Source organism: Pristiophorus japonicus, chromosome 17 (genome assembly GCF_044704955.1).
Source record: "Pristiophorus japonicus isolate sPriJap1 chromosome 17, sPriJap1.hap1, whole genome shotgun sequence".
Classification (NCBI taxonomy): Eukaryota; Metazoa; Chordata; class Chondrichthyes; family Pristiophoridae; genus Pristiophorus; species Pristiophorus japonicus.
The window spans coordinates 16,310,871-16,336,973 of NC_091993.1; the positions used below are offsets into that span (position 1 = coordinate 16,310,871).

A 26,103-nucleotide genomic window follows, 5' to 3' on the forward strand; every position below is an offset into this window, starting at 1 on the left:
CAGTAGTGGGTAAAATGATGGAATCAATTATTAAGGATGTCATAGCAGCGCATTTGGAAAATGGTGACATGATAGGTCCAAGTCAGCATGGATTTGTGAAAGGGAAATCATGCTTGACAAATCTTCTGGAATTTTTTGAGGATGTTTCCAATAAAGTGGACAAAGGAGTACCAGTTGATGTGGTATATTTGGACTTTCAGAAGGCTTTCGACAAGGTCCCACACAGGAGATTAATGTGCAAAGTTAAAGCACATGGGATTGGGGGTAGTGTGCTGACGTGGATTGAGAACTGGTTGTCAGACAGGAAGCAAAGAGTAGGAGTAAATGGGTACTTTTTGGAATGGCAGGCAGTGACTAGTGGGGTACCGCAGGGTTCTGTGCTGGGGCCCCAGCTGTTTACATTGTACATTAATGATTTAGACGAGGGGATTAAATGTAGTATCTCCAAATTTGCGGATGACACTAAGTTGGGTGGCAGTGTGAGCTGCGAGGAGGATGCTATGAGGCTGCAGAGTGACTTGGATAGGTTAGGTGAGTGGGCAAATGCATGGCAGATGAAGTATAATGTGGATAAATGTGAGGTTATCCACTTTGGTGGCAAAAACAGGAAGGCAGAATATTATCTGAATGGTGACAGATTAGGAAAAGGGGAGGTGCAAAGAGACCTGGGTGTCATGGTACATCAGTCATTGAAGGTTAGCATGCAGGTACAGCAGGCGGTTAAGAAAGCAAATGGCATGTTGGCCTTCATAGCGAGGGGATTTGAGTACAGGGGCAGGGAGGTGTTGCTACAGTTGTACAGGGCCTTGGTGAGGCCACACCTGGAGTATTGTGTACAGTTTTGGTCTCCGAACTTGAGGAAGGACATTCTTGCTATTGAGGGAGTGCAGCGAAGATTCACCAGACTGATTCCCGGGATGGTGGGACTGACCTATCAAGAAAGACTGGATCAACTGGGCTTGTATTCACTGGAGTTCAGAAGAATGAGAGGGGACCTCATAGAAACGTTTAAAATTCTGACGGGATTGAACAGGTTAGATGCAGGAAGAATGTTCCCAATGTTGGGGAAGTCCAGAACCAGGGGTCACAGTCTAAGGATAAGGGGTAAGCCATTTAGGACCGAGATAAGGAGAAACTTCTTCACCCAGAGAGTGGTGAACCTGTGGAATTCTCTACCACAGAAAGTAGTTGAGGCCAATTCACTAAATATATTCAAAAGGGAGTTAGATGAAGTCCTTACTACTAGGGGAATCAAGGGGTATGGCGAGAAAGCAGGAATGGGGTACTGAAGTTTCATGTTCAGCCATGAACTCATTGAATGGCTGTGCAGGCTAGAAGGGCTGAATGGCCTGCTCCTGCACCTATTTTCTATGTTTTCTATGTTTAAGAAGCTCCTTAAAACCTACCTCTCTAACCAAGCTTCTGGCCATCTGCCTTAATTGTTTTGTGGCTCAGTGACAGATTTATCTGTTTTGTAACACTGCTGTGAAGTGCCTTGGGGTGTTTTACTACATTAAAGGCGCTATATCAATAAATTATATTATTACTATTATTATCATTATTATAGGCAGAAGGGTTGAGAACCAGAGGACACAGATTTAAGGTGATTGGCAGAAGATACAAAGGCGACATAAGAAAATCTTTTTTACCCAGCGAGTGGTTAGGATCTGGAATGCACGGCCTGAAAGGGCGGTGGAGGCAGACTCAATTGTGGCTTTCAAAAGGGAATTGGATAAGTACCTGAAGGAATTTTTTTTCCAGAGCTACAGGGAAAGGGCAGGGGAGTGGGACTAGTTGAAGTGCTCGAACAGAGAGCTGGCACAGGTTCGACGGGCCGAATGGCCTCCTTCTGTGCTGCAACATTGTATGATCATCCGACTCTAGGAAAATTCAATAGGAAGCAAAGGATGGAAAAGGGGAACCAAATGTGAAAAGGAGGCAGACAGAAAAGTAATGGAAAGGAGCATCAATAATATCGGACAGAACAGTCTGAAATAATCGACGATTATCAAAAGAAAAATTAGAAATAGAGAAAATAATGAAAAAAAACCATGAAAATATGAACTAGGCAAAAACAAAAAAAGTAAGAATATGTAACAGGAAATAAGAGAAAAGAATAAAATATCAAAAATAAATTAGAATGTTAAAGCAAACATGGGGGCCAGCAATAGAAGCCATGAATTATAATTCAATTCAAAAATATGCTGAAATGGACTTTCAGGCAATATTCATGTGGTGTTATGGAATATCTGCACTGGCTGTCTTTATATTGGACATTAGGAACTGCAAAAGCAAAGAAGTAAATTGCAAAGTGCTGCAGTACAGAGGGACCTGGGGTCCTTGTGCATGAAACACAAGAAGTTAGTATGCAGGTACAGCAAGTAATCAGGAAGGCAAATGGAATGCTGGCCTTTATTGCAAAGGGGATAGAGTATAAAAGCAGAGAAGTCCTACTGCAATTGTACAGGGTATTGGTGAGGCCACACCTGGAGTACTGTGTACAGTTTTGGTCTCCGCATTTAAGAAAGAATATACTTCCATTGGAGGCAGTTCAGAGAGGTTCACTAGGTTGATTCCGGAGATGAGGGGGTTGACTTATGAAAATAGATTGAGTAGGTTGAAACATAGAAACATAGAAAATAGGTGCAGGAGTAGGCCATTCGGCCCTTCGAGCCTGCACCACCATTCAATATGATCATGGCTGATCATGCAACTTCAGTACCCCATTCCTGCTTTCTCTCCATACTCCTTGATCCCTTTAGCCATAAGGATCACATCTAACTCCCTTTTGAATATATCTAACGAACTGACCTCAACAACTTTCTGTGGTAGAGAATTCCACAGGTTCACAATTCTCTGAGTGAAGAAGTTTCTCCTCATCTCAGTTCTAAATGTCTTACCCCTTATCCTTAGACTGTGACCTCTGGTTCTGGACTTCCCCAACATCGGGAACATACTTCCTGCATCTAACCTGTCAAATCCCGTCAGAATTGTATATGTTTCTATGAGATCCCCTCTCATTCTTCTAAATTCCAGTGAATATAAGCCTAGTCGATCCAGTCTTTCTTCATATGTCAGTCCTGCCATCCCAGGATTCAGTCAGGTGAACCTTCGCTGCACTCCCTCAATAGCAAGAATGTCCTTCCTCAGATTAGGAGACCAAAACTGAACACACTATTCAAGGTGTGGCCTCATCAAGGCCCTGTATGACTGCAGTAAGACATCCCTGCTCCTATACTCAAATCCTCTCACTTTGAAGGCCAACATGTCATTTGCCTTCTTCACCGTCTGCTGTACAGGCATGCCAACTTTTAATGATTGATGTACCATGACACCCAGGTCTCATTGCACCTCCCCTTTTCCTAATCTGTCACCATTCAGATAATATTCTGCCTTCCTGTTTTTGCCACCAAAGTGGATAACCTCACATTTATCCACATTATACTGCATCTGCCATGCATTTGCCCACTCACCTAACCTGTCCAAGTCACACTGCAGCCTCTTAGCATCCTCCTCACAGCTCGCACTGCCACCCAACTTGGAGATATTACATTCAATTCCTTTGTCTAAATCATTAATGTATATTGTAAATAGCTGGGGTCCCAGCACTGAACCTAGCGGTACCCCACCAGTCACTGCCTGCCATTCTGAAAAGGACCCGTTTATTCCTACTCTTTGCTTCCTGTCTGCCAACCAGTTCTCTATCCACGTCATTACCCCCAATACCATGTGCTTTAATTTTGCACACTAATCTCTTGTGTGGGACCTTGTCAAAAGCCTTTTGAAAGTCTAAATACACCACATCCACTGGTTCTCCCTTGTCCACTCTATTAGTTACATCCTCAAAAAATTCAAGAAGATTTGTCAGGTTGGGCCTTTACTCATTGGAGTTCAGAAGAATGAGAGGTGATCTTATCAAAACATATAAGATAATGAGGGGGCTCGACAAGGTGGATGCAGTGAGGATATTGCCACTCATAGGGGAAACTAGAACTAGGAAGCATAGTCTCAGAATAAGGGGCCGCCCATTAAAAACTGAGTTGAGGAGGAATTGTAAATCTGTGGAATTCTCTGCCCCCGAGAGCTGTAGAGGCTGGGTCATTGATTATGGGTCTTATTAAATGACGGAGCAGGCCCGAGGGGTCAAATGCCCTACTCCTGCTCCAATTTCTTATGTTGTTAAAGAGCTGGCAAACATCTGCTCCAAGTTCAAAGGTGACAAGGCTCTGGATGGCTACAGCACGAAAAAATATGTCCGCAAACGTCATTTTCATTCGATGATTTCCTTGTAAGTAACAATGCTAATTCAATTTTCACTGGGATTGTCATTGGCAAGTGTCTACCTGTGCAAATATCAGGTCAGTTGCAAAGTCGGTGGTATCTTGTAGTTTTTCGGCCTCTCTCAGCTCTTGCTGTTTTTTCAGCAACAGCTCTTCCACTGCATCCTGCAGATCCTGGCTGCAATTTGAGAAAACAGACTAAAATGAAGGTGAGCATGACAACAGGCTGTCATTTACTTGGAGGTAGCAGTTTTGAAATATTAGGTAAGGTTGCATACAAAACGCCATCTTGCCAAGAGATGGCTACAGATTTGGAAAAGAGTGACCATTCACAGTGATTATTCCGAAGGTAACTGCGCCTTCACGGGATAGACACAGATGAGGAAGGCCACTTGTTTCATTTCAGCTCACACTTCCATGAAAACCAAACTTACATTCCACTTATCATGTTACCCGACTGACTCTTGAATGAGTCCAAGGTATTCACTTCCCCAACTCTACTCTGAAGCAACCCTGAGCCCTATCCGCACAAACCATGGCGGATGCGGACACTTGACGCACAAATAGGGAGTTAAAAACCCTCCAGTGTGCGACTGTGTTCACCCAGAGCAGACCATGGAACATATAGCACTCGAAATTCGGTATCACCATTTTTTGGAGGCGGTGACACCGCCTGAAGGGTGATTTTACCGCCAGGCGATAATCACCGCCTCAAACTGCCAAATTGAGTTTTTCCGCCCAAAGATGAGGGAGCAGTGCTAAAAGTGGTGTTGCACATTCACCCTTGGGATGGCAACGGAACGGAAGCTAGGAGGCAGTCTGAATTTCACGATGGTAGTCTGCGAGATGAAAATACTGAAAAAAAAAGATTCCGAAAACTTCTCTGACCCACACTGACACTTCCCCACTGGTGCCATTAATACATAAATGCTGAAAAAATTAAAGCTATCAACTTACCTTGATCTCCGGATGATACCCACGGCCCCACCCCCCTCCCACACCCCCCCCCCCCAGGATCCCCGATGCACTGACAGCTTTTCCAGGCTGTACAGTAAGGCCACCGTACCTACCTAATTTCACAAGCTGTGGTTGCACGCTGGATGATGTCATCATGTGGGTGGCGGTAGTGCGCGCAGCGGTACCTCTTGGTGCCGCCGCCACCGGCCCAAGTCCATTTCTCCGGAGGCCAGGAACCCGCTCCCCGCCGACGGTAAGTCCTTGGCCGCCCGTTAGCCGCCCCTCTCCGGCGCTACTGACTGCGGTTGCAAACGGAATTTCGACCCCATAACGGCATAATGCCCGAGGCATCACCGGGATACTCTCTGCTACTCCTGTTGCAATTATCTGGCTTAATCACCTAATGGAAAAATTCTAGTTGTTGCTCTACATCTACGTCAGCTACTCGAAATAATAACAACTCCGAAATCCATCTCAAGTGATGGTCGCCCGTTCCTTCCTAATCTGTCGTTTCACCAGTTTTAGCCGGTGTCTCCTTGTTCTAATGCATTGCCTTATATTGTTTACAGAGCAATAAAACAAATGTGCAACATGTTTTATTATTTTGAAGTGTTGCAATATTTTAGAGATTTTTGTTTAATCTAAGGTAACTTCTAATGAAATCTTCCCAGCTTTAGTAGCCTTAAGCAAGGGGAGTCAAGGGTTATGGGGAACAGGCAGGAAAGTAGACTTGAGGCCAAGATCAGATCAGCCATGATCTTATTAAATGGCGGAGCAGGCTCGAGGGGCCGTATGTCCTACTCCTGCTCCTATTTCCTCTGTTCTAATGTTCAATAGGTCCAAGCTCCAGATACCAGTGATAAATGCACTAATACTCACGCAGCTCTCTCATACTTCTTATACATCCATTTGAATTTGAAGAAGATATCTGGCTTCAGCAGGAGTGTTTGCCAAGTGTCAAAATACTTCTGAATTTTAGACACAATTTCTCCTTCTACAAAAGAACAAAACAAAGTGTGAAATACTCCATACTTCTTTTATTCGAAAACATACTATTAATGTAGAAATGATTCAATGAATCAAGCTATCAACGAATGACAGGCTTAGTAATCCCCTCCCCCACCCCCACTTCCACTCTCAACGTGCAAGTGCAACGATAACGCGGCTGGAGGCTGTAAATTGATTTCCTGTGGAAAAAAATGCCTAATTCGAATCCAATTCTGCACACTGACATTCTCCACAGCTTTAGTTTTCCACGAATTTCAATTTTTATCCTCGATTAAGATGTCAGACAGCCACTGGGGTGAAATCTATCCCCGCGGTATTTGCAATGAACTGTGCTCCCCTGCAATTTCATGGATAAAGCAAATGGGTTAATGAATGAATGAATGAAAATTGCATAGAGGGATTTTGTATGAACATGATACTGTGCTTGTGACTAATGTTGCGCCATTTTAATCCTCACTGCCAGAATGCCTGCTAATAGGACAGAATTCACATTGAAATTAGATGCATCAAGATGAATCCCAACTAGTGCAGACAGCATTGTATAGAAGAGGTCGTTATTGCACTGTAGTCAAGTTATATAAAGGAGTATATTAATTATTATAATTACCCATACTCCAGGTGACTGCTTTAAACAGGGTAGAAGATTTAAGGTGATTAGCAAAAGAACGTAACAAAAAAACCTTTTTACCCAGCGAGTGGTTAGGATCTGGAATGTACTGAAAGGGTGGTGGAGGCAGATTCAATCATGGCTTTCAAAAGGGAATTGGATAAGTACCTGAAGGAATTTTTTTCCAGGGCTACAGGGAAAGGGCGGGGGAGGGGGACTAGCTGAAGTGCTCGAACAGAGAGCCGGCACAGGTTCGACGGGCCGAATGGCCTCCTTCTGTGTTGTAACATTGTATGATTCTCCGACTCTAGGAAAATTCAATAGGAAGCAAAGGATGGAAAAGGGGAACCAAATGTGAAAAGGAGGCAGACAGAAAAGTAATGGAAAGGAGCATCAATAATATACGACAGAACAGTCTGAAATAATCGACGATTAACAAAAGAAAAAATCGAAATAGAGAAAATAATGAAAAAAACTTGAAAATATGAACTAGGCAAAAACAAAAAAAGTAAGAAGAAAGAGATAAATATGTAACGAGAAATAAGAGAGAAGAATAAAATATCAAAAATAAATTAGAATGTTAAAGCAAACATGGGGGCCAGCAATAGAAGTCATCAATTATAATTCAATTCAAAAATATGCTGAAATGGACTTTCAGGCAATATTCATGTGGTATTGTGGAATATCTGCACTGGCTGTCTTTATATTGGACATTAGGAACTACAAAAGCAAAGAAGCAGAAATAATGCGAATTGCAAAGTGCTGCAGTACAGAGGGACCTGGGAGTCCTTGTGCATGAAACACAAGAAGTTAGTATGCAGGTACAGCAAATAATCAGGAAGGCAAATGGAATGCTGGTCCTTATTACAAAGGGAAATGGCGTATAAAAGCAGAGAAGTTCTGCTACAGTTGTACAGGGTATTGGAGAGACCACACCTGGAGTATTGCATGCAGTTTTGGTCTCCGTATTTAAGAAAGGATATACTTGCATTGGAGGCAGTTCAGAGAAGGTTCACTAGGTTGATTCTGGAGATGAGGGGGTTGACTTATGAAGATATGTTGAGTAGGTTGGGCCTATACTCATTGGAGTTCAGAAGAATGAGAGGTGATCTTATCAAAACATATAAGATAATGAGGGGGCTCAACAAGGTGGCAGGGGGATGGGAACCTATGCAGGGAGACAGAGGGGAATAAAATGGAGACTGAAGCAAAAGATAGAAAGGAGAATAGTAAAAGTGGAGGGCAGAGAAACCCAAGGCAAAAAACAAAAAGGGCCACTTTACAGCAGAATTCTAAAGGGTCAAAGTGTGTTAAAAAGACAAGCCTGAAGGCTCTGTGCCTCAATGCGAGGAGTATTTGGAGTAAGGTGGACGAATTAACTGCGCAGACAGCAGTTAACGGATACAATGTGATTAGCATCACAGAGACATGGCTCCAGGGTGACCAAGTCTGGGAACTCAACATCCAAGGGTATTCAGCATTTAGGAAGGATAGACAGAAAGGAAAAGGAGGCGGGGTGGCGTTGCTGGTTAAAGATGAAATTAATGCAATTATAAGGAAGGACATTAGCCTGGATGATGTGGAATCGGTATGGGTGGAACTACAGAATACCAAAGGGCAGAAAACGCTAGTGGGAGTTGTGTACAGGCCACCAAATAGTAGTAGTGAGGTTGGGATAGCATCAAACAAGAAATAAGGGATGTATGCAATAAAGGTACAGCAGTAATCATGGGCGACTTTAATCTACATATTGATTGAGCTAACCTAACTGGTAGCAATGCGGTGGAGGAGGATTTCCTGAAGTGTATTAAGCCTGGTTTTCCAGACCAATATGTCGAGGAACCAACGAGAGAGCTGGCCATGGTGATGTGTAATGAGAAGGGACTAATTAGCAACCTTGTTGTGTGAGGCCCCTTGGGGAAGACTGACTATAATATGGTAGAATTCTTTATTAAGATGGAGAGTGACAAAGTTAATTCCGAAACTAGGGTCCTGAACTTAAGGAAAGGTAACTTTGATGGTATGAGGCGCGACTTGGCTACATTAGACTGGCAAATGATACTTAAAGGGTTGACGGTGGATAGGCAATGGCAAACGTTTAAAGATCAATTGTACATTCCTGTCTGGAGTAAAAATAATACGGGGAAGGTGGCTCAACCGTGGCTAACAAGGGAAATTAAGGATAGTGTTAAATCCAAGGAAGAGACATACAAATTAGCCAGAAAAAGTAGCAAGCCGGAGGACTGGGAGAAATTTAGAATAGAGCAAAGGAGGACAAAGGGTTTAATTAAGAGGGGGAAAAATAGAGTACGAGAGGAAGCTTGCCAAAAACATAAAAGAATGACTGCAAAAGCTTCTATGGATATGTGAAGAGAAAAAGATGAGTGAAGACAAACATAGGTCCCTTGCAGTCGGATTCAGGTGAATTTATAATGGGGAACAAAGAAATGACATACCAATTGAACAAGTACTTTGGTTCTGTCTTCACAAAGGAAGACACAAATAACCTTCCGGATATACTAGGGGACCGAAGGTCTAGTGAGAAGGAGGAACTGAAGGATATCCTTATTAGGCGGGAAATTGTGTTAGGGAAATTGACGGGATTGAAGGCCGATAAATCCCCAAGGCCTGATAGTCTACATCCCAGAGTACTTAAGGAAGTGGCCCTAGAAATAGTGGACGCCTTGGTGATCATTTTCCAACAGTCTGTCGACTCTGGATCAGTTCCTATGGACTGGAGGGTTGCTAATGTAACACCACTTTTTAAAAAAGGAGGGAGAGAGAAAATGGGTAATTATAAGAACATAAGAACATAAGAATTAGGAACAGGAGTAGGCCATCTAGCCCCTCGAGCCTGCTCCGCCATTCAACAAGATCATGGCTGATCTGGCCGTGGACTCAGCTCCACTTACCCGCCCGCTCCCCATAACCCTTAATTCCCTTATTGGTTAAAAATACTTTCAATGAGCTAGCCTCAACTGCTTCCTTGGGCAGAGAATTCCACAGATTCACAACCCTCTGTGAGAAGAAATTCCTTCTCAACTCAGTTTTAAATTGGCTCCCCTGTATTTTGAGGCTGTGCCCCCTAGTTCTAGTCTCCCCGACCAGTGGAAACAACCTCTCTGCCTCTATCTTGTCTATCCCTTTCATTATTTTAAATGTTTCTATAAGATCACCCCTCATCCTTCTGAACTCCAACGAGTAAAGACCCAGTCTACTCAATCTATCATCATAAGTTAACCCCCTCATCTCCGGAATCAGCCTAGTGAATCGTCTCTGTACCCCCTCCAAAGCTAGTATATCCTTCCTTAAGTAAGGTGACCAAAACTGCACGCAGTACTCCAGGTGCGGCCTCACCAGTACCCTATACAGTTGCAGCAGGACCTCCCTGCTTTTGTACTCCATCCCTCTCGCAATGAAGGCCAACATTCCATTCGCCTTCCTGATTACCTGCTGCACCTGCAAACTAACTTTTTGGGATTCATGCACAAGGACCCCCAGGTCTCTCTGCACCACAGCATGTTGTAATTTCTCCCCATTCAAATGATATTCCCTTTTACTGTTATAGACTGGTTAGCCTGACATCAGTAGTGGGGAAAATGTTGGAACCAATCATTAAGGATGAAATAGCAGCGCATTTGGAAAGCAGTGATAGGATTGATCCAAGTCAGCATGGATTTATGAAAGGGAAATCATGCTTGACAAATCTTCTGGAATTTTTTGAGGATGTAATTAGTAGAGTGGACAGGGGAGAACCAGTGGATGTGGTGTATTTAGACTTTCAAAAGGCTTTTGACAAGGTCCCACATAAGAGATTGTTGTTCCAAAATCAAAGCACATGGTATTGGGGGTAATGTACTGACATGGATAGAGAACTGGTTGGCAGACAGGAAGCAGAAAGTCGGGATTAATGGGTCCTTTTCAGAATGGCAGGCAGTGACTAGTGGAGTGCCGCATGGCTCAGTGCTTTGACCCCAGCTCTTTACAATATACATTAATGATTTGGATGAAGGAATTGAGTATAATATCTCCAAGTTTGCAGATGACACTAAACTGGGTGGCGGTGTGAGCTGTGAGGAGGATGCTAAGAGGCTGCAGGGTGATTTGGACAGGTTAGGCGAGTGGGCAAATACATGGCAGATGCAGTATAATGTGGATAAATGTGAGGTTATCCACTTTGGGGGCAAAAACACGAAGGCAGAATATCATCTTAATGGTGGCAGATTCGGAAAAGGGGAGGTGCAGCGAGACCTGGGTGTCATGGTTCATCAGTCATTGAAAGTTGGCATGCAGGTACAGCAGACGGTGAAGAAGGCAAATGGTATGTTGGCCTTCATAGCAAGGGGATTTGAGTATAGGAGCAGGGAAGTCTTACTGCAGTTGTACAGGGCCTTGGTGAGGCCCCACCTGGAATATTGTGTTCAGTTTTGGTCTCCTAATCTGAGGAAGGACGTTCTTGCTATTGAGTGCAGTGAAGGTTCACCAGACTGATTCCAGGGATGGCTGGACTGACATATGAGGAGAGACTGTATCAACTGGGCCTTTATCCACTGGAGTTTAGAAGGATGAGAGGGGATCTCATAGAAACATATAAGATTCTGACGGGACTGGACAGTTTAGATGCAGGAAGAATGTTCCAGATGTTAGGGAAGTCCAGAACCAGGGGACACAGTCTTAGGATAAGGGGTAGGACATTTAGGACTGAGTTGAGGAGAAACTTCTTCACTCAGAGAGTTGTTAACCTGTGGAATTCGCTGCCGCAGAGAGTTGTTGATGCCAGTTCATTGGATATATTCAAGAGGGAGTTAGATATGGCCCTTGAGGCTAAAGGGATCAAGGGGTATGGAGTGAAAGCAGAAACGGGGTACTGAAGGTATGATCTGCCATGATCTTATTGAATGGTGGTGCAGGCTCGAAGGGCCGGACGGCCTACTCCTGCACCTATTTTCTATGTTTCTATGGATGCAGTGAGGATATTGCCACTCATAGGGGAAACTAGAACTAGGAGGCATAGTCTCAGAATGAGGGGCCGCCCATTTAAAACTGAGTTGAGGAGGAATTTATTCTCTCAGAGGGTTGTAAATCTGTGGACTAAATTTTATCTTTCAAAAGGGAGATGGATAAGTATGTGAAGGAAAAATATTTGCAGGGCTACGGGGAAAGGGTGGGGGAGTAGCTGAGAGCCAGCACGGGCTCGACGGGCCGAATGGCCTTCTTCTGTTCCTTAACCATTCTATGATTCTACGTTGGGATTACCATGCAGTGGGACTCGGAGGAACAGCCTGTTGGAGATGTCTAAGGTGATGACTCTCAGGAAGAGCAGTATATCCACGCAGGCAGTGGCGGTGTCGTTCCCTCCCAGTAGTTTCTCCAGTTGATTGCGAGTAGATTCCACACTCACAGCAAGGGTCCTCTGAAGACCAGGGCCAGTCAGGGCTGAAACAAAGACATACCACTCACAACAAATCCTGCATTGTACACAAGGACTATTCAAAACAAAAAATATTGTGTATTAACAGTCCATGATGTAACACGTGATAAAGCTTTTTTTTAAAAACAACTTACATTTTTGTAGCACACTTTACACAGAACATCTGAGAGTGGTTTACAACAAAACAACTTTTATTTATATGGCGCCTTTAACGTAGTAAAACATCCCAAGGTGCTTCACAAGAATGTTTTAAGACAAAACAAATACATTTGACACCGAGCTACACAAGAAGAAATTGGGACAGATGACCAAAACGTTTGTCAAAGAGGTGGAGGTTTTAAGGAGCGTCTTAAAGGAGAAAAGCGAGCTAGAGAGGCAGAGAGGTTTAGGGAGGGAGTGCTAGAGCTTAGGGCCCAGGCAACAGAAGACACAGCCACCAATGATTGAGCAGTTATAATCGGGGATGCTCAAGAGGGCAGAATTTGAGGAACGCAGACATCTCAGAGGGGTTGTGAGCCTGAAGGAGATTACAGAGAAAGGGAGGGGCGAGGCCATGGAGGGATTTGTAAAGAAGGATGAGAATTTTGAAGTTGAAGCGTTGCTCGGGCAAAGACGGGTGATGTTACGGAGGTGGAAATAAGCGGTTTTAGTTATGCTGCAGATATGTGGCCAGAAGCTCATTTCCGGGTCAAATATGACACCTAGGTTGTGAACAGTCTGGTTTTGTCTCAGACAGATGCTAGGGGCCGATGAGGACATCGAGCAGAGGTAGGTTTTTAAAAGAGCGTTTAAAAGTAGCAAGGTGAAGTAGTTTCGTAATAGAGATCCACAGAGTAAGGGTTTTGTGATTGACAACCCAGTCTCTGATAATGGAGTGAAGAGAGCGAAAGCTGGGTAGTGAGCCACAATTGGGGAGCAGAGGGTGTGGGTTAGAATGTATAGATGGACAGCAAAATTCTGCTTTAGTTGATAATATTTTAATTGAATGGAACCAAACATTCTACTATAAGTAAGCAAGTGATGAATAGATGAATCACCGATCTGCAACAAACAGGCTCCGAGTAAAAGGTATTTGTTCAACATCTGAACATTTTCCCTTTTAGGGAATATGGTTAAAATCCACCCTAGGATCAATAAGGGTATGGTTCTGCTGAATTATGAAGAATAACAAATCGCACTGTGCCACTCCATGCTCCTGGCTCTTGCTGCAAGAATAGATGGCTTGTTTTTCGATCAGCTGGGTGTCTGACACATGTAGAAAGCCATCACCATTCTGCAGAGTTTTCAAGCCAAATTGCTGAGACATTGACACCGGCATAGTTTTCTTTTGCCAAATATGGAATGCATGCTCTCTCCTCTGAGGGACACACCCAACAAACCTAAATCCATAGAGCAAGAACCAAGGCTGAGGAACCAAGGCCTGCTCACAACCGAGACTTAGCGAGCCCTGACTGCCACGTCATAGTTTGACCGTCTCACCCCAGTGGAGCAGGCAGCTTAAGCTGCTCTTAGCCGGTCCCGATTTGATCTAAAGTTATTGACAGCGTCTGTCATTGTCAAATGGCACAAGAGCGGACACACAGCAAAAGGAACTGGAATATTATTTAAACTTAAATGCAATAGAAGTAATGAGGCAAAATAAAAGTTGCAATATAATATTTAAGTAATAAAGAGTCATAAAAATGCAGGACAAAGGTAAAAATAACAAGCGTGGAAGAAAGAGCGGGAAAAGGGAGAATGGGGTAAACAAGGATAGGGAGAGCAGACGGTAACCCTGAGATCGCCATCAGATTCAGGAATAGCAATCTCCCGGTGATGGCCATATTCTTAATTACTGCTCAGACACTACGATGTTCGAGTAAACTGTAATATTACAAGAATAAAGCTATTCAAATATCAGAAGTGGGTTTATTACTGCAATATTAACCCCAAACTACAAAAATACAATTTTGAATGAAGATCAAATAATGAAGCACTTGAATTCTGCCTTGCTCTTTCTACTCCGTCCCCACTCTTATCAATTTAATTATTTGCATTTTCTAACTGTTACCGGACTTTAAAACTAGCCTTAAATCCTTTCATTACTTGTTTTCTTCCTTCCTCCCATTCTCCATTTTGGAGATGGGAGTCCTTTCCAAACAATAGATTTTTATTGACTCAAACTTTGTCTTAAAGGCTGTGGCCCATCCAACTGACAACCCTACGTTGTAAGATTGCTGTCACCTCATGGAATAAAGGTTTAAAAGATTGGTGTTTTTATTTGCAATAGTGATACGTGGTTTATTTAAATGACATACATGATTAGTAATACAGAATAAAGCTACTGCTGATAGCATCGTATCGGGAGAATTTTTTTTAGCATTATTATGTGTGAGCTGAAATTTCTAATCGATGGCTGGCACCAGACAGCACATAATTCCATGCAGCTGTCAGAAGTCTAAGGATTACGATAGCAGCACTATTCCATGAAATATTTATTTAATTCTTTCTTTAATTCATAGTGGGGGCGTCACCGGCAAGGCCAGCATTTATTGCCCATCTCGAGTTGCCCTGAACCATGTCATTTTATTCTTGTTGATATTTGTAGCTGTTTGATACAACTGAGTGGCTTGCAAGGCCACATCAGTAGGCAGTTAACCATTACACCACTGTACACTTGAGTATCTATTATAGTGCAGTCAGTTAATACTATGCACCTTTCTAAATGGCTCTCCCATACACCTACATGGTTGAGCCATCTGAGATGGACAGCAAAATTGTAAAAACTCCGTACCTTTAGCAAAATATGGACGCGTCTGTTTCCAGATGGAAGGGTTATTGTTGAAAATTATGCCATTTTCATTCATGCCAATGCACTGAAGGGCCTGTTTGTTTCCAAACCTGGAGATGTAGTGTCCCTTCTTCATCACATGGTTCACAGCAGAGGATCTAAAGAAGAAATCAGAATTGAAAGAAGGTTGATCACTAGCCTGGGTGAGCAGCGGCATCTAATCCTAGCCTTTTGCACAGGATAAGGTCAATGTGGAAAAGTCGTAAACTCAAAATAATGTAGTAAAATACCTGCTTGAGTTTAATTATATACGAGACAAGCACATCAGAGGATCTAGACAAGAAATCAGAGTTGGAAAAAGGTTTGTCACAAGCCTGGGTGATCTCTTAATAGAATCCTGGCCATTTCCACAATGCAAGAAATACAGAAAACTTCCACAGCCACAGAATGCCTGCTTAATTTTAATGTAAGGGAAATACATATTTCTGTTCCTCAGTGGCAGTGCAGTTAATATGATGCACGGCAGAGTATTATTCAGGAGAATATTGATTTCCTGCAATCTTTCAAATGGATTTACCTGCTAATAATAAGTGTTTCCTCACCATGGATCCACACTCTCACTATCTCGCCATACTTCTCATTGTAGTAGTTGCTGGCACTGCCAATTCCCATCCACAAGAATCTACCATAAGAGATGAGCGGTCCAATGCCCAGACAGAACGAAGGACCTGCTTAAGAACAGGGCACAATTAGGAATGTTAGAGTAATCACCCCTTCTGGTTAACTTTCTGAGCGAGACTTGCGCTTTTCGTTACCTGGCAACGTCGCTTTTTTTTGGGAGATCTTGATAAAAATGAAGAGCAGTCCCAGGAAGAGTAGCAGGGGAGCGGTGGCCCTTGATGCCACTTCGGGCACCAGCATAGTTGTCAGGTTGTGACGGGCCGGTTCTGACATCTGCAGAACTGTGTCAGCCAGGGCAAGCTGCCTCATTTCCACAGGAGCTGAATTTTGAAAAAAGAAAAGTAGATTGCAGAGCATGTTAAGGCTGATTCTGCTGATGAGCGTATTGTGGTTGTAGATCGGTGCTAAGGAGCCTCGCGTGAGATGCCTTTTTATAAGGCAATAGGGGAGGGGTTCAGACAGGAGGGACTGGAACTGAAGTCAAAATAAAGAGATAAGTCACTTTTTCAAAGAGAAAATTCTGGCTAACCTTGGTATAAAGCAACTAAAATGCCATTTGCAGTGTTAATTTTTATCTGTAATCTTGTTCTTGAACAGTCATTGGTGCCATTAAACTCAGGCTAACCACTGAGGTTGATAACAATTAAATTATATTAAATGCACAGGACATGTCTTTATTAAGTGCACTTTTCTGTCAGTTTCTTTCCTAAGTTCGATGAAGTGTTTTGCTCTCAAATATTTTTCTTTCATCTGCATTTTTAAAATTTCTTGGCATCGAGTTAATTTTCCTTCCAGTTCCACCATCTCATTTCATTGCTAAATCTGGTTATTGAACTTTTCCTCTTTTTTTTAATCTCGTCTTCTTCCTGCATACCAACTGCTTGTCCTTATTCCAGGCGCGCAACTGACCTTATATTATTTGTACATAACATTTACTATTAGAACTTACATTATTTTGTCTGAAAACCTGCCTCAGAGACGAATGCTGAGAAATGATTTGAATGCTAAAGTTACACTGCACTCAAACTGGTATTAGGCAGCCTCCTGGAGGGAGTCACTGTTAGCCTACTGAGTTACAATGCCAAGTTTTATTGATTCACACCCAAAACAGCTTCACACCGACATGAAAGTGGACAACTTGATAGGCCCCCCCATATAAAGATTCCCCTTATGTGGCAATTGATGGGCTCGCCTTTTATTTTTAATTTATCATAGTCAAACATCCTACAAGAGGGTTGCCAATCACACTGTACAGTTCCAACTCAGGTCTGCTCAGTTAGGATTTGCAATCAATGCCCCCTCCCCTGCCTTGAATAACTTAATAAGGAAACCGAAAACAATTCTCTACCTGGGATATTTTTGCTCTCAGGTAGGTACATTTAACATGGTGTAGAAACAATTTGCCAAAATGGCAGTATACTTCACCCAAAGTAAAACAAACAAAAATCCCACACACATCGAAACTTCAATCAATATTACTCCAAATCTATTTTGGTGTGAAATTATATTATTTTTATGTTCTGAAAATGCAATGCTCAGTATCCCCCTTTAAAACTACAGTATCAAACCAATATGATTGAAATCTCCTGCTTTGAATAATAACAGATCTCACTCTTCCACGTATTTTTTTATAGATTAACGTGGAAAATTAGTGCACTATGAATGATTATTATTAATTACATTGTTTTTTGTTTGTCAAAATATAATCAGATGTACACATTACATTCATTTTAAAACAATCAGTAATTTTCATTATTCCACTGACTTTGACTCTCTGTCTGGTTCCTACAGCACAGATATTACTATTATTTAGGAATGAGCCTCATTCAGAGATACCTGTAATAGCCTGGGACTTGAGGGGATATTCTTTTCTTGATCTTGCTCTGGCCGTTCTGAAAATGTTTTGTTTTGTAACCCTGTGTTCGTCTTGCTTCCTTTTTATAGTGGGCTTAATTTTGGTTGCTAAGTGAAAAGTTGCCAGGAGACAACGCCAGGAAATTTGTGACAGCAGCTGTCATCGGCAGAGGCATGTTCTCAAAATCTGTCAGTCCCTCACCTCTTCCACGTTGTGCTTAATGTTTCCAATGAAAACACATGTATTGGAAGATTAGATGGGCAAATTAGCAGTGAAATGCATCTTACAAGGTAGAAATGGGATCCATGCACCCAGTCCATTATCAGTCTATTTGAAGTTCATTTTCCAATGATTGCTTCTGTTAAAAGCTTTGCTTTGCCTTAGTTTTTCAATGCACAATAAAATCTTACTAATTCAACGATTCGCTTCAGAAGCTGTTTAGAAGGAATTCCCATAGCAACTAGTCTTGCAATAGATTCCCCCATCAAGAGAAATTTGTAGAGTGCAAATGGCTTTCTATAGTCTCATGAGTTTAAGAGCAAAAAATCGTTTAATAATTAACGTTTGAGACAAGAAACAAGTGCTTGGGATTGAAGACAGGTAAGGAAAATAATGCCCAGAATTGGGCCGTTTCAGACTAATTTGCCAATGCCTGAATTTACTCAATTCGGATAACTTTTCTTTGAATTTGAACTTTTGCTACAAAACAGTACAGTTTGCTCAATGTTATTGTGCATGTCTAGCCACTCACTTTCGGTTCGAAATATCTCCTGCCTCCAGTGCTTTTTTACATTTTTTAATTTTACTTGGGCATTTATAGAGGATAGATTTCCCAGTGAATTTTATCACTTTTCCTTCTCACTGGTGGGTTTCAAACCATCCCAGATTTATAGGCTGAGAATCTCTTGCTAACTGAGGTTGATATGTCCTTACTATACAGTATAAATGTACACGAGGCCCATACTTGAGAGAAGGTCACTCTATGACCAGTTACCTTTATTACCAAGACCTCAAGTGATGAAGGTGGGTGGAGCTTCCCCTTTTATACCTGAAAGTCCAGGTTAGGAGTGTCTCCCACAAGTTCACCCCTTGTGGTCAATGTTCTCAAGGTGTACAACTTAGGTCAGCTTATACATGGGTTACAATGATAGTTGAATACATGACCTCACCTCCCCCCCAAAATCTTATTGGGATCACAGGTTAAGTCTCTCTGTGGTTTACACTCCCTTGTAGAGTGCCTGAGTTGGAGCTCCGGTTGTTGGGCACTGGCCTGAGTGTCTGCTGTTTGCGGTGCCTCAGGCCTGTCCGGACTGCCCACAGTGACTGGGTTCTCCTCCACTTGGTTCCGGTGTTCGGTTACCTGTGGTGGAGTAAACTCTATGTCGTGTTCTTCCTCTGCTTCTTCTATGGGGTTGCTGAACCTCCTTTTAGTTTGATCCACGTGTTTGCGGCAGATTTGTCCATTGGTAAGTTTAACTACCAAACCCTATTGCCCTCTTTGGCAATCACAGTGCCTGCAAGCCATTTGGGCCCTGCAGCGTAACTAAGGACAAAAACAGGGTCATTGACATCAATACATCGCGCCCTCGCATTCCTGTCATGGTAGTCACATTGTGACTGACGCCTGCTCTCAACAATTTCTTCCATAGTCGGGTGTATAAGGGATAACCTGGTTTTGTGCGTCCTTTTCATTAGCAGCTCTGCGGGTGGAACCCCTGTGAGCGAGTGTGGTCGGGATCTATTGGCCAACAAAGCGGCTTTGTAGGGAACACCCTTGGATTCTGAGCATCCCCTGTTTGATTATCTGCACTGCTCATTCCACTTGGCCGTTTGAGGCCGGCTTGAACGGTGCCGTTCTGACATGGTTGATTCCATTGCCTGCCATGAAGTCCTGGAATTCAGTGCTTGTGAAGCACGGGCCATTGTCGCTGACCAAGACGTCCGGTAGACCATGGGCGGCGAACATTGCCCGTAGACTTTCTACCGTGGCAGAGGATGTGCTTGAATTTAAAATGGCACACTCAATCCATTTGGAGTAGGCGTCTACTACAACCAAAAACATTTTTCCCATGAAAGGACCTGCGTAGTCCACATGGCTTGGCGGGCCAGGACCAGGGGCTAAGGGGAGCTTCCCTGGTGCGTTGCCCAGCTGAGCATGTGTTGCACCTGCGAACACAAAGTTCCAGGTTTGCATCTATCCCTGGCCACCAAATGTGTGACCTGGCAATTGCCTTCATCATGACAATGCCCGGGTGCTCATTGTGAAGTTCTCTGATAAACACCTCTCTGCCCATCTGGGGCATGACTAATCGGTTTCCCCACAGTAGGCAATCGGCCTGAATCGAGAATTCATCCATGAAATGGTTTAAATTCCTCAGGGCATGCCCTGTACGTGGCTGCCCAGTCCCCATTCAGGACACATTTCTTAACTAAAGACAGTAGCGGGTCTTTATTTGTCCAGGCTTTAATCTGACGGGCTGTCACGGGTGAGCCTTCGCTTTCGAAAACTTCAACAGCCATGACCATCTCAGCATCATGCTCAGTTGGCCCCTCAGCGGTGGCTAGTGGGAGCCTGCTGAGTGCATCGGTGCAGTTTTCAGTGCCCGGTCTGTGCTGAATTGTGTAGTCATAGGCGGCTAACGTGAGTGCCCACCTCTGTATGCGGGTCGATACATTCGCATTTATGGCCTTGTTGTCGGCCAAAAGGGACGTTAGGGGTTTGTGATCTGTCTCCAGCTCAAATTTTCTGCCAAACAGGTACTGGTGCATTTTTTTACTGCATATATGCATGCTAGCGCTTCCTTTTCTACCATCCCGTAGCCCCTTTCTGCTGGGACAGACTTCTGGAGGCATAATCTACCGGCTGTAACTGTCCATTGCATTCACATGCTGCAACACACACCTGACCCCATAGGACGACGCATCGCACGTTGAAACAAGTTTCTTACATGGGTCATATAACGTTAACTGTTTGTTGGAGCATAACAAATTGCGTGCTCTATCAAAAGCCCTTTCCTGGCTGTCCCCTCGACCCAATCGCGACCTTTGCATAGGAGCATGTGCAGCAGCTCTAACAGCGTGCTCAATTTGGAAAGAAAGTTACCAAAATAGTTCAGGAGCCCCAGGAATGAATGCAGCTCCGTCGTGTTACGGGGTCTGGGTGCTCTCTGGAACACTTCCATTTTGGACGCAGTAGTTCTGATCCCGTCTGCTGCAACCCTCCTCCCCAGGAATTCTACCTCTGGAGCTAAGAAGATGCACTTCGCCTTTTTTAGTCGTAGCCCTACCCCGTCCAGTCTGCGTAGCACCTCCTCCAGGTTGTGGAGGTGTTCTTCAGTATCGCGACCCGTAATGAGGATGTCGTCTTGAAAAACCACCGTCCTTGGAATCGACTTGAGGGAGGCTTTCCATATTTCACTGAAAGATCGCGATGGCCGAATGAATCCCGAACGAGCATCTGTTATACTCAAACAACCCCTTGTGTGTCGTGATGGTGGTCAGCTTCTTCGACTCACTCGCCAGCTCCTGGGTCATGTAAGCTGAGGTCAGGTCCAATTTTGAAAAAAGTTTGCCACCGGATAGCGTCGCAAAGACGTCCTCCGCTCTCGATAGCAGGTACTGGTCTTGGAGTGACACCCGATTGATGATGGCCTTGTAATCGCCACATATCCTGACCGACCCATCCACCTTGAGCACCGGCACGATCACTGAATTCGACTGGCGAGATGATGCCTTCCCTCAGTAGGCGGTCCAATTCGCATTCTATCTTTTCCTGCATCACGTATGGCACCGCTCTGGCCTTGTGGTGTACAGGCCTGACGTCCGGGTTTATGTGAATCACTACCTTGGCCCCCATCAAAGTGCCGATGCCGGGTTGAAATAATGAGTCAAATTTGTCCAGGACCTGTGAGCATGATACTTGCTCCACAGAAGAAATTGCATTGACATCACCCCAGTTTCAGTTCATGACAGCAAGCCAACTCCTCCCCAGTAGTGCGAAACCGTCCTCCGGGACAATCCAGAGTGGCAACCTGTTCTCTGAATCTTTGTGGGTCACGACTACCGTGGCGCTGCCTAGTACCGGAATGATCTCCTTTGTATATGTCCGTAGCTGTGCGTCAATCGGCAATAATTTTGGCCTCCTGGCCTTGGACACCCACAACCTTTCGAATTGTTTGATACTCATCAGGGACCAGCTGGCCCCCGTGTCTAGCTCCATTAATACTGGGATGCCATTGAGGAGCACTTTTATCATTATCGGTGGCGTTCTGGTATATGAACTGTGTATGTGCTCCACATGAACTCGCTGAACTTCAGCGTCCAGCGATTTCCCCCAGTATTCATTTGGTCTCGTAGGGCTTACATCGGGCCCATCTTCCTCGTACATCAACCTGGCTGCAGGCTTCCTGCACATACGCGCCAAGTGACCGCTGATGTTTCAGTTTCTGCAGGTATATTGCTGATACCTGCAAGCTCTGGCTGGGTGTTTGCCTCCACACCTCCAGCATGAGCTGGAGGCCCCGTTGTTGGAAATAAAAGGTCCATTAGCAGTCGATCGTCTGACTGTCTCTGTAACTGTCCTTAAGCGCACCATTAACAGGTGTTGCTGATCCCATTACTGGCCGCATTGTTCATTGCGATGGCATGAATCGCCGTTCAGCTAGCCATTGTCTCTGTTGAGTTCCCCCTTTGGGTTCGACTACATGCTGGGGCATGTCCGATTGCCCTTGTCTGCCTAGAGAACTGTGTGCCGCATTAACAATGTTGTATCCCTGGTCGTTTGCCGTATTTGAGCCAAGATTTTTGTCATTCATCATCCTGGTCTCTTCCTCCCCTGAGATAAATGTCTGGGCTATCAGAGCCGCTGCTTCCAAGTTCAAGTCTTTGGGCTCAATCAGTTTCCTGAAAACCCCAGCGTGCCTGATGCCCTCAATAAAAAGTCTCGCAGCATCTCCGCTCTGCATGCATCTGGTAACTTATATAGGCTCAACAGTCGCCGGAGATCTGCCACGAAGTCTGGGACGCTTTGCCCTTCTCGCCGCCGGTGCGTGTAAAACCGGTGTCTCGCCATGTGCATGCTGTTCGCCGGTTTAAGGTGTTCCCCGATCAACTTACTGAGCTCTTCGAATGTCTTGTCCGCCGGCTTCTCTGGCACTAGAAGGTCCTTCATCAGGGAGTACGTTCTGGATCCACAAACCGTCAGGAGATGAGCCCAGCATTTGTCGGCCGAATCCTGACCCAACCATTCCTTATTGACAAAACATTGCTGTCGTCTCTCAATAAAGTCATCCCAATCATCACCAACACAGTACCTCTCATCTGTGCTGCTAGTGGCCATGCTCACGTGGTTTAAATCCCAGTTTCTCGTCGCCAATGATATGTCCTTACTATACAGTATAAATGCACACGAGGCTCATACTTGAGAGAAGGTCACTCTGTGACCAGTTACCTTTATTATCAAGACCTCAAGTGATGAAAGTGGGTGGAGCTTCTCCTTTCATACCTGAAAGTCCAGGTTAGGAGTGTCCCCCACAAGTTCATCCCCTTGTGGTCAATCTTCTCAAGGTGTACAACTTAGGTCAGCTTATACATGGGTTACAATGATCGTTGAATAAATGACAGAGATCCTACAAGAAAATATTTAGAACCTCATCTTACATCCTATTGTGCTGAAATGTTTTTGTCTATGTATATAATTACTATAGAAATGGCACATCTGTGTAAACACTTCGTGTCTGTCACAGTTCAGCCAACACATTGTGCCCCCACATTTCCCATGTCACACTCTGGCACCGGGGCTCCTTGGCTCCTGGGAGTGATGGAGAATCATGGTGAACAGCAACAACATCAACTTGCATTTATATAGCGCCTTTAACATAAAAAATAATAATAATTTGTATTTATATAGCGCCTTTAACGTAGTAAAACATCCCAAGGCACTTCACAGCAGTGTTATAAGACAAAACAGATAAATTTGAGACCGAGCCACAAAAGAAGAAATTAAGGCAGATGACCAAAAGCTTGGTCAAAGAAGTAGGTTTTAAAGGAGCGCCTTAAAGGAGGAAAGACAGGTAGAGAGGTGGAGAGGTTTAGGGAGGGAGTTCCAGAGCTTAGGGTCCAAACAGCTGAAGGCACGGTTGAGCAGTTATAATGAGGGATGTTCAAGAGTTCTGGAATTTGAGGAGTGTTTACATCTTGTGGGGTTGTGAGGCCGAAAAAGATTACAGCGATAGGGAGGGGCGAGGCCATGGAGTGATTTGTAAACAAGGATGAGAATTTTGAAATCAAGGCGTTGCTTAACCAGTAGCCAATGTCGGTAAAAGGCATAGTAAAACGTTTTAAGGCGCTTCACAGGAGCGTTATCAAACATAGGTTGACATTGAGCCACATAAGAAGATATTAGGGCAGGTGACCAAAAACTTGGTCAAAGAGGTAGATTTTGAGGAGTGTCTTAAAAAAGGAGAGAGAGAGGTAGAGAGGTGGAGAGGCTTAAGGAGGGAATTCCAGACTCTGGGGACCAGGCAGCTGAAGGCATGACTTCCAATAGTGGAGCAATTAAAATCAGGGATGTACAAGAGGCCAGTATTGGAGGAGCGCAGAGATCTAGGAGGGCTGGAGGGCTGGAGGAGGTTACAGAGATAGGGAGGGGTGAGGCCATGGAGCGATTTGAATACTAGGATGAGAATTTAAAATTGAGGCGTTGCCAGACTGGGAGCCAAAGTATGTCAATGAGCACATGGGTGATGTGTGACGGCAACTTGATGTGAGTTAGGACACGGGCAGCAGAGTTTTGGATGAGTTCAAGTTTATGGAGGGTGGAAAATAGGAGGCCGGCCAGGAGGGCATTGGAATAATCAAGGCTAGAGGTAACAAAAGCATGGATGAGTGTTTTAGCAGCAGATGAGCTGAGGCAGGAGCAGAGACAGGCAACGTTACTGAGGTGGAAATAGGCGGTTTTGTTGATGGAGCAGATATGTCATCAGAAGCTCATCTCAGAGTCAAATAGGATGTCACGGTTATGAACATTCAGATTCAGTCTGTGACCAGGAAGAGGGATGGAGTCGGTGGCTAGTGAACAGAGTTTACGGCGGGGACCGAAGACAATGGCTTCGGTCTTCCCAATATTCAGTTGGAGGACATTTTTGCTCATCCAAGACTGGATGTCAGACAAGCAGCATGATAAATCAAAGACTTATTTATGAAGCTCTGCTATCTAAGGAAATAAGAACATAAGAAATAGGAGCAGGAGTAGCCCCCTCGAGCCTGCTCTGCCATTCAATAAGATCATGGCTGATCATCGACCTCAACTCCACTTTCCCGCCCGATCTCCATATCCCTTGATTCTCCATGACTCCAAAATTCTATCGATCTCAGCCTTGAATATATTCAGAGACTCAATATCCATAGCCCTCTAGGGCAAAGAATTGCAAAGATTCACAATCCTCTGAGTGAAGAAATTCCTCCTCGTCTCTGTCTTAAATGGCCTACCCCTTATCCTGAGACTGTGCCCCCTATTTCTAGACACTCCAGCCAGGGGAAACAACCTCTCAGCATCCACCCTGTCAATCCCCTTCAGAATCTTGTATGTTTCAATGAGATCACCTCTCATTCTTCTAAACTCCAGAGTAGGCCCATTCTACACAATCTCTCATCATAACACAGCCCTCTCATCCCAGGAATCAATCTAGTGAACCTCCGTTGTACCGCCTCCAAGGCAAGTATATCCTTCCTTAGATAAGGAGATTAAACTGTGCGCAGTACTCCAAGTGTGGTCTCACCAAGGCCCTGTACAATTGTAGCCAGACTTCCTTAGTCTTATACTCTAACCCCCCTTGCAATAAAGGACAACATGCCATTTGCCTTCCTTATTGCTTGCTGTACCTGCACGCTAGCTTTCTATGTTTCATGCACAAGGGCACCCAAATCTCTCTGAACACTGACATTTAAAAGTTTCTCACCATTTAAAAAATATTCTGTTTTTCTATTTTTCCTACCAAAGTGAATAACCTCACGTTTCCCTATGTTATACTCCATCTGCCACCTTACCGCCCACTCACTTAGTCTAATTATATCCCATTGCAGATGGGATATAATTAGACTACTGTCCCACCTAGCTTTGTATCGTCAGCAAATGTGGATACATCTATCCAGCTTCAAAGGGTAATGCAAACAGTAATTATTTATTTTTCCAAATGACATAAAATACAGCTTGAGCATGGATTTTAGAGTTTTTACGGCAAATTTTGAATTACTCATTACTTTAATCCAGGGGCAGAAGATGCTGAGAACTGATTAACATCAATAACCTACATTTATATAGTATCATTAAAGTAGTAAAATGTCCTAAGGTGCTTAACAAGAGCAATATCAATAAAAACAGTTTTCACACCAAGCCACAGAAGGAGATATTAGGGCAGTTGACCAAAGACTGGATCAGAGAGGTAGGTTTTAAGGAGCATCTTAAAAGAGGAGAGAGAGGTAGCGAGGCAGAGTGGTTTAGGAAGGAAATTCAAA

The 26,103-nt window shown here is 43.9% G+C and overlaps 1 protein-coding gene across 1 annotated transcript in view; it reads right to left on the reverse strand.

The window, feature by feature from the left end:
- Positions 1-16,043, reverse strand: part of cyp19a1a (cytochrome P450, family 19, subfamily A, polypeptide 1a) — a 30,420-nt gene extending 14,377 nt beyond the window's left edge. Inside the window, exons 1-6 of the mRNA XM_070858427.1 lie at positions 15,869-16,043; positions 15,631-15,781; positions 15,057-15,211; positions 12,109-12,288; positions 6,117-6,231; positions 4,344-4,458 (exon numbers count right to left, since the gene is read on the reverse strand). Coding sequence (XP_070714528.1) covers positions 4,344-4,458; positions 6,117-6,231; positions 12,109-12,288; positions 15,057-15,211; positions 15,631-15,781; positions 15,869-16,043 — 891 coding nt within the window. The remainder of the gene's footprint in view (positions 1-4,343; positions 4,459-6,116; positions 6,232-12,108; positions 12,289-15,056; positions 15,212-15,630; positions 15,782-15,868) is intronic.
- Between the last annotated feature and the right edge of the window lie 10,060 nt (positions 16,044-26,103).